Source organism: Colobus angolensis, unplaced genomic scaffold (assembly GCF_000951035.1).
Source record: "Colobus angolensis palliatus isolate OR3802 unplaced genomic scaffold, Cang.pa_1.0 Scaffold183, whole genome shotgun sequence".
NCBI classification, from domain to species: domain Eukaryota; kingdom Metazoa; phylum Chordata; class Mammalia; order Primates; family Cercopithecidae; genus Colobus; species Colobus angolensis.
Genome location: NW_012114966.1, coordinates 5,602,360 through 5,617,486, shown reverse-complemented (window position 1 = coordinate 5,617,486; position 15,127 = coordinate 5,602,360). Strand labels below are relative to the sequence as shown.

Sequence of the window (15,127 nt, the reverse complement as noted above, 5' to 3'; positions counted from 1 at the left end):
CTCTTTATTTCTTTCTCTTGCCTGGTTGCCCTGGCCAGAACTTCCAACACTATGTTGAATATGAGTGATGAGAGAGGGCATCCTTGTCTTGTGCCAGTTTTCAAAGGGAATGCTTCCAGTTTTTGCCCATTCAGTATGATATTGATATTGGCTGTGGCTTTGTCATAAATGGCTCTTGTTATTTTGAGATACATTCAAGTTTATTGAGATACATTCTAGCTTATTGAGAGTTTTTAGCATGAAGGCCTGTTGAATTTTGTCGAAGGGCTTTTCTGCATCTATTGAGATAATCATGTGGCTTTTGTCATTGATTCTGTATATATGATGGATTACGTTTAGTGATTTGAGTATGTTGAACCAGTCTTGCCTCCCAGGGATGAAGCCAACTTGATCATTGTGGATAAGCTTTTTGATGTGCTGCTGGATTCGGTTTGCCAATATTTTATTGAGGATTTTCACATCTGTGTTCATCAAGGATATTGGTCTAAAATTCTCTTTTCTTGTTGTGTCTCTACCAGGCTTTGGTATCAGGATGACACTGGCCTCATAAAGTTAGGGAGGATTCCCACTTTTTCTATGGATTGGAATAGTTTCAGAAGGAATGGTGTCAGCTCCTCTTTGTACTTCTGGTAGAATTCGGCTGTGAATCTGTCAGGTCCTGGACTTTTTTCGTTGGTAGGCTATTAATTATTGCCTCAATTTCAGAGCCTGTTATTGGTCTATTCAGAGATTCAGCTTCTTCCTGGTTTAGTCTTGGGAGGGTGTATGTGTTCAGGAATTTATTCATTTCTTCTAGATTTTCTAGTTTATTTGCATAGATATGTTTATAGTATTCTCTGATAGTAGTTTGTATTTCTGTGGGATTGGTGGTGATATCCCCTTTATCATTTTTATTGCATCTATTTGATTCTTCTCTTTTTTCTTCTTTAGTAGTCTTGGTAGTGGTCTATCAATTTGGTTGTTCTTTTAAAAAAAACCAGCTCCTGGATTCTTTGATTTTTTGAAGGGATTTTTGTGTCTCTTATCTCCTTCAGTTCTGCTCTGATCTTAGTTATTTCTTGCCTTCTGCTAGTTTTTGAATGCGTTTGCTCTTGCTTGTCTAGTTCTTTTAATTGTGATGTTAGGGTGTCAATTTTAGATCTTTCCTGCTTTCCCTTGCGGGCATTTAGTACTATAAATTTCCCTCTGCACACTGCTTTAAATGTGTCCCAGAGATTGTGGTATGTTGTGTCTTTGTTCTCATTGGTTTCAAAGAACATCTTTATTTCTGCCTTCATTTTGTTACTTACCCAGTAGTCATTCAGGAGCAGGTTGTTTGGTTTCCATATAGTTGTGTGGTTTTGAGTGAGTTTCTTAATCCTGAGTTCTAATTTGATTGCACAGTGGTCTGAGAGATGGTTTGTCATGATTTCTGTTCTTTTGCATTGCTGAGGAGTGTTTTACTTCCAATTATGTGGTCAATTTTAGAATAAGTATGATGAGGTGCTGAGAGGAATTTATATTCTGTTGATTTGGGGTGGAGAATTCTGTAGATGTCTATTAGGTCTGCTTGGTGCAGAGATGAGTTCAAGTCCTGGATGTCCTTGCTAACTTTCTGTCTCAATCTGTCTAATGTTGACAGTGGGGTGTTAAAGTCTCCCATTATTATTGTATGGGAGTCTAAGTCTCTCTGTAGGTCTCTAAGGACTTGTTTTATGAACCTGGGTGCTCCTGTATTGGGTGCATATATATTGATAGTTAGCTCTTCTCATTGAATTGATCCCTTTACCATTATGTAATGGCCTTCTTTGTCTCTTTTGATCTTTGTAGGTTTAAAGTCTATTTTATCAGAGACTAGGATTGCAACCCCTGGTTTTTTATTTTGTTTTGTTTTGTTTTCCATTTGCTTGGTATTTTGAGCATATGTGTGTCTCTGCACGTGAGATGGGGTCTCCTGAACACAGCACACTGGTGGGTCCTGACTATTTATCCAATTTGCCAGTCTGTGTCTTTTAATTGGGGACATTTAGCCCATTTACATTTAAGGTTAATATTGTTTTGTGTGAATTTGATCCTCTCATTATGATGTTAGCTGGTTATTTTACCTGTTAATTGATGCAGTTTCTTCATAGCATTGATAGTCTTTACAATTTGGCATGTTTTTGGGTTATTTCTTTCCATGTTTAGTGCTTCCTTCTGGTGCTCTTGTAAGGGAGGCCTGGTGGTGACAAAATCTCTCAGCATTTGCTTGTCTGTAAAGGATTTTATTTCTCCTTCACTTATGAAGCTTAGTTTGGCTGGATATGAAATTCTGGGTTGAAAATTCTTTTCTTTAAGAATGTTGAATATTGGCCCCCATTCTCTTCTGGCTTGTAGGGTTTCTACCGAGAGATCCATTGTTCATCTGATGGGCTTCCCTTTGTGGGTAACCTGACCTTTCTTTCTGGCTGCCCTTAACATTCTTTCCTTCATTTCTACCTTGGGGAATCTGACAATTATGCATCTTGGGGTTGCTCTTCTAGAGGAATATCTTTATGGTGTTATCTGTATTTCCTGAATTTGAATGTTGTCCTGCCTTGCTAGGTTGGGGAGGTTCTCCTGGATAATATCTGGAAGAGTGTTTTCCAACTTGGTTCCATTCTCCCCATCACTTTCAGGTACCCCTATCAAACGTAGATTTGGTCTTTTCACGTATTTCTTGGAGGCTTTTTTCATTTCTTTTTACTCTTTTTTCTCTAACCTTGTCTTCTCGCTTCATTTCATTCATTTGATCTCCAATCACTGATACCCTTTCTTCCACTTGATCAAATCAGGTACTGAAGTTTGTGCATGCGTCACAAAGTTCTTGTGGCATGGTTTTCAGCTCCATCAGGTCATTTAAGGTCTTCTCTACACTGTTTATTCTAGTTAACCATTCGTCTAACCTTTTTTCAAGATTTTTAGCTTCCTTGCAATGGGTTTGAGCATGCTCCTTTAGCTTGGAGCAGTTTCTTATTACCGACCTTGTGAAGCCTATTTCTGTCAACTCATCACAGTCATTCTCCATTCAGCTTTGTTCCGTTGCTGGCGAGGAGCTGTGATCCTTTGGAGGAGAAGAGGCACTCTGGTTTTTAGAATTTTCAGCTTTTCTGCTGTGTTTCTCCCCATCTTTGTGGTTTTATCTACCTTTGGTCTTTGATATTGGTGACCTACAGATGGGGTTTTGGTGTAGATGTCCTTTTTGTTGATGTTGATGCTATTCCTTTCTGTTTGTTAATTTTCCTTTTAACAGTCAGGTCTCTCAGCTGCAGTTCTGTTGGAGTTTGCTGGAGGTCCACTCCAGACCCTGTTTGCCTGGATATCACCAGCAGAGGCTGCACAACAGCAAAGATTGCAGAACATCAAATATTGTTGCCTGATCCTTCCTCTGGAAGCTTCATCCCAGAGGGGCACCCACCTATATGAGGTGTTTGTCGGCCGCTACTTGGAAGTGTCTCCCCGTTAGGCTACATGGGGGTCAGGGACCCACTTGAGGAGGCCATCTGTCCATTCTCAGAGCTCAAAAACTGTGCTCAACCACTGCTCTCTTCAGAGCTGTCAGTCAGGGACAATTAACTCTGCAGAAGCTGTCTGCTGCCTTTTGTTCAGCTATGCCCTGCCCACAGAGGTGAAGTCTATAGAGGCAGTAGGCTGTGCTGAGCTGTGGTGGGCTCTGCCCAGTTCAAGCTTCCCGGTGGCATTGTTTACCTACTCAAGCCTCAGTAATGGCGGATGCCCCTCCCTCAGGCAGGCTGCTGCCTCGCAGTTTGATCTCAGACTGCTGCATTAGCAGTGAGCAAGGCTCCGTGGGTGTGGGACCCACTGAGCCAGGCACAGGAGAGAATCTTCTTGTCTGCTGGTTGCTAAGACCTTGGGAAAACTGCAGTATTCAGGTGAGAGTGTCCCGTTTTTCCAGGTACAGTCTGTCCCAGCTTCCCTTGGCTAGGAAAGGGAAATCCCCCGACCTCTTGTGCTTCCCAGGTGAGGCAATGCCCCACCCCATTTCAGCTTGCCCTCCATGGGCTGCACCCACTGTCCAACCAGTCCTAATAAGCTGAACCAGGTACCTTAGTGGGAAATGCAGAAATCACCTGTCTTCTGCATCAGTCATGCTGGGAACTACAGACCGGAGTTGTTCCTATTCAGTCATCTTGGAACGGATCTCTTCTCTACAGTTTTATAATATAAATTCTATGTCACAGAAGATAAAATCTGTTATACCTTTTCCTACTTAATTTGTATTATAAATATGTTTCCATATTATTTTCTTATTTTTCCATATGAGGCAGGAGAATCACTTGAATCTGGGAGGCAGAGGTTGCAGTGAGCCAAGATTGCACCACTGCACTCCAGCCTGGTGACAGGGCAAGACTCCGTATCCAGAAAAAAAAAAAAAACATGAATAGTGAAGAGGTAGGATCAGAAGATTTTTTTAAAAATCTACCTTTCTACTAAGGAGAAGTATCTCCTCTCCCTTTTAAAAATGACTATATAACTTTTCATATTGTGGCATTTCTACTGTTGAACATTTAAGTTGTTTTCAGTTTTTTTTTCCCAGTATGAACAATATTTTGGGGAGTATCTTTCTTTAAAATATCTTTCTTTAATATCTTTCTTTAAAATATCTTTCTTTAAAACTATTTTCTGAAGAGAAATAATTGGATAGAAAGGAATGGATTTTTTTTCATTTATTTTATTCTTGCTTATCAAAGTAAGATGAACTTATCACAAACAAGTAAAATATGATTAAACTGGGAAAGAAAAAACAAACACTCAAAATCCTCCACCCAGTTGCCAGAGGCAACTGATATTAGCGTTTTGCCACAATGTCTTTGGATATATGGAGCTACAGTATTTTCTTTCTTAGGAGGTTTCAAAGATATAAATATTTTTAAGGCTTTTGATAATACTGCCAAAATTGCTTTCAATTTATCAATTTGTTCTTCTCGAAGTGTATTTGTGACTATTCTGGAACCATCAACATCTGAAAATTTTCGCATGAGCATGGTTGTTTCAAAACTTCCCATGATTTTAGGTTGGCTCACTGAAAATCTGTCTGTGAACATGGGAAATGGCATAAAAAAGTGTTGAACAAAATGTTACTTGGAAAACTCATTTCCAGCTTTGTTTTTGTTGTTGTTACTGGCGTTCATTTTGGGGCAACTGAAAATGTTTACTTGACAAGTAATTGTGGAAGTCAGCTGACTGGTTTTTCTAGATGAAGATAGGCTATTGGTTATTTATTAATATTTGTTTCCTGGGAGAGATAGAAAAAAATAATCTTCTAGTTAGGAGTTCCCAATTTTTTTCATGGCATGGCATAGATAGAAAATAATAATTGTTGCATGCCTTGGTCTCAGCTACTCAGGAGACTGAGGAGGGAGGATTGCTTGAGCCCAGGAGGCAGAGGTTGCAGTGAGCTAAGATTGCACCACTTCACTCCAACCTGGGTGACAAAGCAAGACCATGTCTCCAAAAAGAAAAAAAAAAAAAGGAAAATAATAATTATTACATTTATGTGTGTGTGTGTGTGTGTGTGCACACACACACACACACACACACACATACACACACAATTTTTTAAGAGACAGGGTTTTACTCTGTTATCCAGGCTGGAGTACAGTGGCATAATTGTAGTTCACTTTAGCCTCAAATTCATGGGCTCAAGCAATCCTCTTGCCTCAGCCTCCTGAATAGCTGGGACTAGAGACATGCACCACCATGCCCAGATAATTTTTTAAAAACTTTTTGTAGAGACAAAGTCTCATTTTGTTGCCCAGACTGGTCTCAAACTCTTGGGCTCAAGCAATCCTTCCACCCCAGTCTCCTGAGTAGCTGGGGTTACAGATGCGAGCCACCATGCCCAGCTTGATATTGTTCTATATGGTGAAGTAAATGAATAAGGCTAATGTAGTCCTGGGGCCCACCTGGCTGCCATGAGGGCTGAGAGATCAAGGTCTCAGTCTCCTGTAATTCACTGATGGTATGTCCCAGACAACTCTGCATCCTGGGGGAGTTATAATGTTATGAAAAGTGTATCTTTCTTTTGCTTTAAACATTGTTTCCCTAGTTCTTCTCTCCCACCTATTTCTTGCACCAGTTACACAGGGAGTTTACAAATGTGACACTTTTCCTTAGTAGAAAGGTAGATTAAAAAAAAAAAGTCTTCTGATCCTACCTCTTCACTATTTTTTTTTTGATGGTGTCTCGCTCTATTGCCAGGTTGGAGTGCAGTGGTGCAATGTTGGCTCACTGCAACCTCTGCCTCCCGGGTTCAAGTGATTCTCCTGCCTCAGCCTCCCAAGTAGCTGGGACTATAGGTGCCTGCCACCATGCCTGGCTAATTTTTGTATTTTTAGTAGAGACAGGGTTTTACCATGTTTGCCAGGATGGTCTTGATCTCTTGACCTCGTGATCCACCCGCCTCAGCCTCCCAAAGTGCTGCAATTACAGGCGTGAGCCACTGTGCCCAGCTCTCTCTTCAATATTCTACATAAAATATGCTCAATTCCTTTTCAAAAAGCTTTGTGTATTTGGTTTCTCTCACCTGAAGTCATTCATTCAACAATTACTGAGTTCTATTATGTACTGGGCACTTTGATAAACACTGGAAATAGATAGATGGTAAGAACAGCTTCTGACTGCAAGGTGTTCACAGTTAAATGGCGGGAAAAATAGGAAGGACAAGGGAAAGTGAGAAGCACCTGAATGGCGGTAGGTCCCAAAGTCCAATGGCATTCCCCCTGGGGCAGGTGGGAAGGCTGCCCAGAAGCAGCGACATTTGAGGTATGACTTGAAGGAGGAATGGAAGTTTGACACTCTAAATCAGGAAACAGAGTACTGGATAAGAGATAGAAACTTGTGGGTTTGAGAAATGGGTAAGCTTGTTGGTATAACTGGAACACCAATCCCAGGCAGCCCCTGGAAGAGTGACAGAGGGCAAGCCTGGAAAGGAAGGAAGGTGAGGCTGGTTTTTGAGGGGCTTTGCCTGTCACATGGAACAGTTAAGATTTATGCCCTGAACCACTGGAAAAGATCTTTCAGCAGGAGACTGACACCTGAAGACTTTTTGTTTTGGAATATCGCTCTCACATCAATATGGAGAATGGAATTGGTGGTGAGTAGGGAAGTCCTTGGGAGACAGCTGCAACTTTAAAAACAGAAGTGATGAGGGTTTGACCTAGGGCCAGGGTGACAGGGGTGGATGAAAGAAGGCGGCGGTGATAGAATCCATGTGAATGGGCTGGGTGTGGTGGCTCAGGCCTGTAATCCCAGCACTTTGGGAGGCTGAGGCGGGTGGATCACGAGATCAAGAGAACAAGACCATCCTGGCCAACATGGTGAAACCCCATCTCTACAAAAAATACAAAAATTAGCTGGGTATGGTGGTGCATGCCTGTAGTCCCAGCTACTGGGGAGGCTGAGGCAGGAGAATTGCTTGAACTCAGGAGGTGGAGGTTGCAGTGAGCCGAGATTGCGCCACTGCACTCCCGCCTGGCAACAGAGCGAGACACTGTCTAAAAAAAAAAAAAGAATCCATGTGAATGGCTGTAGGGGAACAGGAGGAGGGGTCAATTTGGGCAACTCAGTGAATGGTGATACTGGTAGCAAAGACAGGGAGAAAGGCTTTACTCCACTTTCAGCTCCTCACATCCAACCTACCCTTTTCCACCCAGCCCAAGGACCCTTTTCTTTACAAACCTCCTTCCATGCTTATTTCCTTAGAGACCACTTCTTCCCAGAGTGGCTATTCTGGGATTCAGCTGTGGGCAATTTGCTCTCTAAGCATGAGGTTATTATTTCACCTGTATTAGGTCTGTTCCCTGCATGGGATTGTAGGACTGTTCTCAGGCCCAGGTCACATGCTTCTGTGCTATTCACCCCAGCCACTATTTTAGTCTTGGGCATTTACGAAGTCCAACAGGCAGTGGGGACTTGTGCTGTGCTTGCAAATGAAATCTCAAATATAAAATACATACCAAGTGGAGCTGCTCTGGTTAGTGTAGGGGGAGAAGGCCCAGAATCCAGGACCCTCGGCCTTCTCCTGTTTTTAGCAGCAGCCCCCAAGAACCTCCACTGTACCTAAGACCTCATTTCCTCTTCTAGGACAGAACTGGAAAACTTCTGGTTACGTGGACTGATCATGGGTTTTGAAGTCAGATAGATCTGGGTTCAAATCCTTGCTCTGTCACTTACTTAGGTGTAATAGAGCAGACAAATGATGAAGACAAATGACAAGTGGCTCTAAGCCTCACTTTCCCCTCTGTAAAAAAAATAACATTTTCTTTGTAGGGTTATTGTCAGGATGAAGTAAAATAATGCATGTAACAATCTCTGGCACTTATGAAATGCTCACTAGATTTTAATTGTCATTGCTAACAGTAAGAAGACACTTGTTAACTAATTGAGTGTCTGATCCTTATTGAATTGGTACATGTTCAGTCTAAATAAACTTCTTCATCCTCAGGTTAAGAAAAGCTAGGGTTGGGGTGAAGTCATGGTGAACTTGGGATTATGAGAAGAATCAATCTTGTCTTATATTCCATCCACTCCATCAAACCAGAATCGCTTGCCTTTTCATGAAGGTCTATCAATATTTAATGTATGGGTGTCAGTTGCTGTAAACTGACCATACCCCAGCAACAACTTGAATTAATTATATGCAGGAGGAGAGAAAATAAAATGCCTTTTTCTCAGAGGCCCAAGTTTCACCGGCTACACGGAAGGCTGGAAACCACAGGGTGAACTTTCTGCAGATGGAGGACCCCGAGAAGAAAGTGAATCAGAAGAGTGATGGCAAACCCCGGAAAGTACGATTTAAAATCTCCTCCTCCTACAGTGGTCGAGTACTGAAGCAGGTCTTTGAGGATGGGCAGGAATTAGAGTCACCAAAGGAGGAATATCCTCACAGTTTTCTGCAAGAGTCTCTTGAACCAATGGATGGTGTTTATGGGTCTGGGGAAGCCCCCAGACCCCAGCTGTACTCCCCTAAGCTGACTGCTCAGAGGATCAGTGTGTTTAGAGAGGGTAATGCCTACACCTTGGCAGGCGGCCAGCCTCTGTTCAACGATTACAAGGCGAATGACCATAAGGTTGGTATTGTGCATGGCACATAGGCTTTAAGGGTAGGGCTTCCTAAAATGTGTTTAGAGAAATGCCTAAATGGTTCAGATTTGTGTCTTGCTCACCCTCCGGTACCAACCAGAGCAATTGGTGCACCAAATGGGAAGCTGTTATTAGATGAATATTTCTGGGGGTAAAAATAACATGCTTGTTGACTACTAATTGGAAAGTGCAATGAGCATATATAGTATTCAAATTCCATCCAAGGTAATACATTGTAATTGGATCTTTGACTGAGTTTTCCTGGAATGTAAATTAAATAGAGGTGCAGTGGTTTTCAGGTTGTCAGACTGCGGTTTTAGACAATTATGCAGTCGTTTTGTTTCCTGAAAGAGCTGAGTATTTGAAAGTGCTCATTTTACTCCAGCCAATTATTCAGCTTGCAGTTTATCCATGTCTTGTTTTTTACCCCCATTGCCTTCCTCCTACTGCCTGCTTTGTATCTTTATTTTTCCTTTCCGTTGCTCGTTAGCATAAGCTCTGAGTAGTTGGAGTCCTGGGAAGGGATGGTGAAACGCAAATCAGCCAGAGGACATGTTACGTGGGGAAGAAGTATGAGCTAATGGTTCAATTGAAACATGTGTTTAATCTATGAATTTCAATTACTTTTCAGTAGCACGGATAATCAAAAGTCCATATATGATTTTCTTTTAAGGTAGAACCTGGAAAACATTCACTGATATCCAAAAATTCATAGGAGATGTATATATGCTGTCAGTGGGACCATTAATGCCTTTTTAAAAAAGATAAAATACAATTATGTAATGTATCCATGATATTAATGAATAGCACATCAGGATGTGTTCTCATCTTTAAAGTGTGAAAGCCAGATAATTACTCTTGAATTATTTTTATTGTTAGTTTCCTAAGGGAATAGATAATGCATCTATTGCAGACAAATGTATTACTGGCTTTACTGGCATTGGTAATTATAGGCATGTTCACAATTACCAAAGATAACATTAGGCTTGTTTTTGATATTAAAGGGGGCTGAAATGAATGACCTCGTATCTTAATGGGGTGACTTATGCATTACAAAGTATCATCACATGCTATCTCTGTCTGTATTGATGGCATTGGGTCTTCACCATAACCTTGGGGAGAAAAGCCAAAGTATGGTCATTCCCATTTTGCAGATGAGAAAAATTGAGGTCCAAGTTGTTAAGGGATCCATCTGATACTACAGGATCATTGGGTACAGAGTCAGAATAAGAATCCAGATCTTCTGATTCTACAAATGTTTTTCTTTAGGGCATATTCCTTTTTTTAGAGAACCATATTATTTCATGATAATAATAGCTACCATTTGTTGAGTGCTTATTAGGTCCTAGGTACTTGGCTAGTCTTGTACTTACACTATTTCTTTTGAACTAAGTCTTACTTGTAGATTTAGAATTCACAAAGTCACAGTTCATTCAAACCTTATACAAGGCCACAGTAGAGACATTTTGGGTTGCTTGATCTTTATAAGTCATGTGCTAAATTTAGCATTGATGTAAATGTATAATTTCTTTTTTCTTTTTTAGAGACAGGGTCTCACTGTGTCACCCTGGTTGGAGTGCAGTGGTACGATCATAACTCACAGCAATCTCAAACTCCTGGGCTCAAGGGATCCTCCCGCCTCAGTCTCCCTGGTAGCTAGGACTATAGAATTTATAAACCTAGGTAAATGAGTCTCCATGGCAGCATGGCTCTGCTGGTTAAAACACAGTACTCTATGAGTTTTAGAGGCCACGTTGAAGGTCCAATTCCTGCTTGGCCTCGTTATCTCTGTTTTCTTTGTTTTCTGATCAAGTTCCCCATCCCAATCATAGCCAGCTTCTGAGCATGAGAGTGGCCAGGATGGATTCATGCAGCTCCACACCCTGGAACCATTTGTCAATGTGGTATTTATGAAAAAGAAGAAAATGAGAGCTAATGTCATGACTTTTCAATAACGAATCCAAGTGTAAAACACCTCCTAGTAAATAGTGGCTATGAGACTACATTGGGTAGCAATTAAGTGCAATAATTCAAAGCAAGCGCTCTGAACTGAAACAGATGTATGTACACTATTGTTCATAGCAGCATTATTCTCAATTGCCTAAAGGTGGAAAGAACCCAAATGTCTATAGATTGATGAACGGATAAACAAGATGTGGTTTGTACATACAACACAATATTATTCAGCCTTGAAAAGGAAGGACGTTTTGACACATGCACAACGTGGATGACCCTTGAAGACATTATACTAAATGAAATAAGCCAGTCACGAAAACACAAATACTGTATGATGGCACTTATTTGAGGTACCTAGGTAGTCAAAATCATAGAGACAGCAAGCAGAATGGTGGGTGGCAGGGGCTAGGGGCAGGGGAGAAGAGTCGTTGTTTAATGGATACAGCGTTTCAATTTGGGAAGAAGAAAACGTTCTGGAGATGAATGGTGGAGATGGCTGCACAGTAATGTGAATGCACTTAATGCCACTGAATTCTACACTTAGAAAGGGTTAAAATGGTAAATTCTATGTTATGTACAGATTACTATGATGATAAATATATATATATATACATATGTACAGATTACCATGATGATAAATATATATATATACACATACACATACACAAGGGCTTTGATGCCAGTCAAACCTGAGCTTGATGTTTAGTCCTACCCATTTACTGCCTAAGCTTGAACAAGCTAGTTAACCCTGTTGACCTTCAGCACCATTGTGATATGAGGGTAATCAAAGGACTTGCTTAAGAGAGTTGTTGTGATGATTTTGAAAGATAATACGTAAGAAGCCCTTAGCATTGTGCCTGGCACATTTTATGCACTTAGCAAATGTTACCCACCATTGTAACAAGGAGCAGGTTCTTATCAAAGAAATGTTGAGTCTTTTAAATTTTGTGTGATGGGTAGAGAAAAAGGTTATAAATAATCAAAATATTTTAAGCAATTAAAACTGAAGTTTATAAGGTTCAAAGAAAATGGAAGGGAAAAGGAAGGGAGGTAACATTTACTGAACACCTACTTTAAACATATTGCATAATTTCATCTTCACAAGATTTCTATGAGAGTTTTACAGATTGGAAAAACAGAAGTTCATAAGGGTTAACTAACTTGCAAATCTCACACAGTTGTCAAATAACATTTTAATACAGTTTAAACTCCAGTCTGTCTATCTCCAAAGCCACTGAATTTCTAGTACCCAATAAGGCATTTCTGCATTTAAAAACAGAACAGTGGAAAGATTTAATAGTGCCTGATCAATAATCTCTAGGCATGTTGCCACAGACAAAAGAGTATTTACAAGTGCTCAGTCACACAGGTTGCCATTCTGTGCACTAGGAGGAAATGAAAAATTCTTGGCTCTGTCCTGGCCCTCTGTCATGTAGGAGTGGGTGTTCCTCATTGACATTTAATGTAAGCACATAATGTGAACTTTCATTACACCCAGAGAGTTTCCTTAGACACAAGGAAGAATTTGCCTATCAGGGTAACTAAAACTTTTACACCTTAAAAGTGATTTGAGACCCTCCATCTTTGGGGTACATCAAAAATTAAACTTGCTATCTTGGGTGTCTCACTGAGCAGCTCAGAAACAGGGGTTTGGAGTAGGTGATCTCAGATTCTCTTAGCATATTGAGAGTTTTGTCTTGAAGAAAAGAAATCAGCTCTAGAAATGAAAAGCTTCCTAGTAACTGAACCTCATTGGCTATTACTAGAAGTAGAAATGGAACCTTCCAAAAGTACCACCATCCTTATCTTCTGATATTCAGAAACTGATAGTCCAGAGTGTGAAATAAGAATCCAGCCTGCATAAAACAATAGGAAATGGAAGCTGCTACACGATCCCTTGAAGAAAAGGAGAGAAAATAGGACCAGATAGGAAGCTTGTGGCTTAATAAATAATTATTGCAAACTCCATGGGTGTTTCAAGAAAGAGAGCCTGAATATTGAAGTCTTGCTCAAGCCAGGTTATGGCTGAATATACAAGGGCCTTAAATACAAGACTGCTTAACTATAGCGTATAAATAGATTTGGTTTATACAATCTTACAAGCAGGGCAGAATATTTCATGCTGAGGTATTTAGTTGTGTAGTATGATTGTGCATGCACTACAGAAGAATAATTTTAAATAACAACAATGGCAACAAAACTCAAAATCTGCATAATATCTCCAGCTTTTGTGAACACTGTTTTACAGGTTTTTCATGGCACCTCCCACCCCCATAAGTTGACACAAGAACGTTGTTCAATCAGCAGAGAAGGCAATAGAGTGTTGGAGAAGGGTACTGAGACTTGGGTTCCTAAGTATGAACTCTTATATCGCTAGGTTTAGAGATGTTAGAGGCTCTCTGAGGGGAGGGTGGGGTAATTGGAGGGCACTCAAGAGTCTCAGGACAACACATGTTTACCACTCATTTCTGTATTTTAATTACTAGCTTGTCTGTGGCGATGCTGGATGTCAGTCCCTTTGCAAATGAGCAAACTAAAGTTGAGAGGTTACATGACTTTCCTGTATGTCACAATCACACTACACAACTAAATACCTCAGCATGAAATATTCTGCTCTGCTTACAGAACTGTATAAACCAAATCTGTTTAGATGCTGCAGTCAGGCAGTCTTTTATTTAAAGTAATTACTAAACAGTTACCCTCCAGTCCTCTTTTCTGCGCTGTGGTATTGTCCAGGTTTATTCCTGAGCAAATGATTAAGTAACACATGAAAAATCCATGCAAGAGAACAAAAGCTATTAATAATGATGCTTTAGAAGTCTATTTATTGGCACAGATGATTTTCATATTATATAGCTAATGAAAAAATAGGTTGCAACAGAGTATATATTATGATCCTATTTTTTGGGGGGGGGGAAATACTTTTAAGTAGTGTGATATAGGTGGTAAAAATATGGGCTTTAGGATGACAGATTGGGTTCCAATTCTAGTCACAGTGCCCGAGTAACTCTGTCACCTTGGTGAGGCACTTAAGCCCACTGAGGCTCAGTCTCCTCACCTTTTAATGTGGAAACCATAGCATCTGCCTCATAGGGATGTTTGGGGAGAAACTGAGGCAATGTTGGTAAAATGCCTAGCATGATGCCTGAGACACAAATAGTGCCAATAAATGGTATCTACTAATATTATTATTTATGCTGATAAAAAACTGGAGAGATATTTATATAAAACAAAAAAGTATCCCTCTGTATTTATTAAACACTCATTATACCCAGTCCTGCATTGGCTGTTGGGATATGCAATACAAATAGAAGCTCTAGCCCCTGCCCTCCAGACTCTCATACTCTGAGTAGTTCAGCTTTGATTGGTCACCATCAACAGGAAGAAGGAAGCTGGCTTTCATGGCTTTTAGAGAGAGCAAACAGACCAGGAAATGAACTGTGACTTTGGGGTCTGATGGGATCAAAAATGCTGGGTGGTGGAAGTTCCTTCTCTGCTGTTTCCTGGTGTGTTGGACAGGTTCTGCAGCCCTCTACTTGGTGATCGGTGGTAAAGTTTCCATGCTCATTCTCCATTTCTCTAGCCCCTACCTATTATAGATTTTGGAAAGATAATCATCTACACTAATAACCTGAAAATCATTCGAACCCCAATGGACAAGAGAGACTTTGTGAGGAAAATTCTCCAGAAGGAAGAAGAGGCTGAGGAAGCGTCTCTGATGAACAAAGAAGAAAGCTATGGAGGCAGGGACCAGCAAGATAGACCTTTGGTGGAGGCAGAAAGCACATTCCCCCATAACCGGTATACTCAGGTGCGTTGGGGAGCTTGACTGTCCTACTCGGAGTTGGCCCTACAGCAATGGTCTCCAAGCTGGCTTGATTGTGCACTGCTTAAGTAAAACCTTTTGAATATGAACACTTAAGATATCTAAATTTGAAGATATGAGGAATTTTAACATTTGTTATATTTTAATGGTACATTGTTATCAATAGCAGTTATAAGTCCTTTCTTTCTTTCTTTCTTTCTTTCTTTCTTTCTTTCTTTCTTTCTTTCTTTCTTTCTTTCTTTC

At 40.5% G+C, this 15,127-nt stretch overlaps 1 protein-coding gene across 1 annotated transcript in view; it reads left to right on the top strand.

Annotated features, from left to right (window-relative positions):
- Window positions 1-8,753: 8,753 nt before the first annotated feature.
- GRXCR2 (glutaredoxin, cysteine rich 2) overlaps window positions 8,754-15,127 on the top strand; it is a 13,070-nt gene continuing 6,696 nt past the window's right edge. The window contains exons 1-2 of the mRNA XM_011939766.1: window positions 8,754-9,089; window positions 14,642-14,869. Coding sequence (XP_011795156.1) covers window positions 8,754-9,089; window positions 14,642-14,869 — 564 coding nt within the window. The remainder of the gene's footprint in view (window positions 9,090-14,641; window positions 14,870-15,127) is intronic.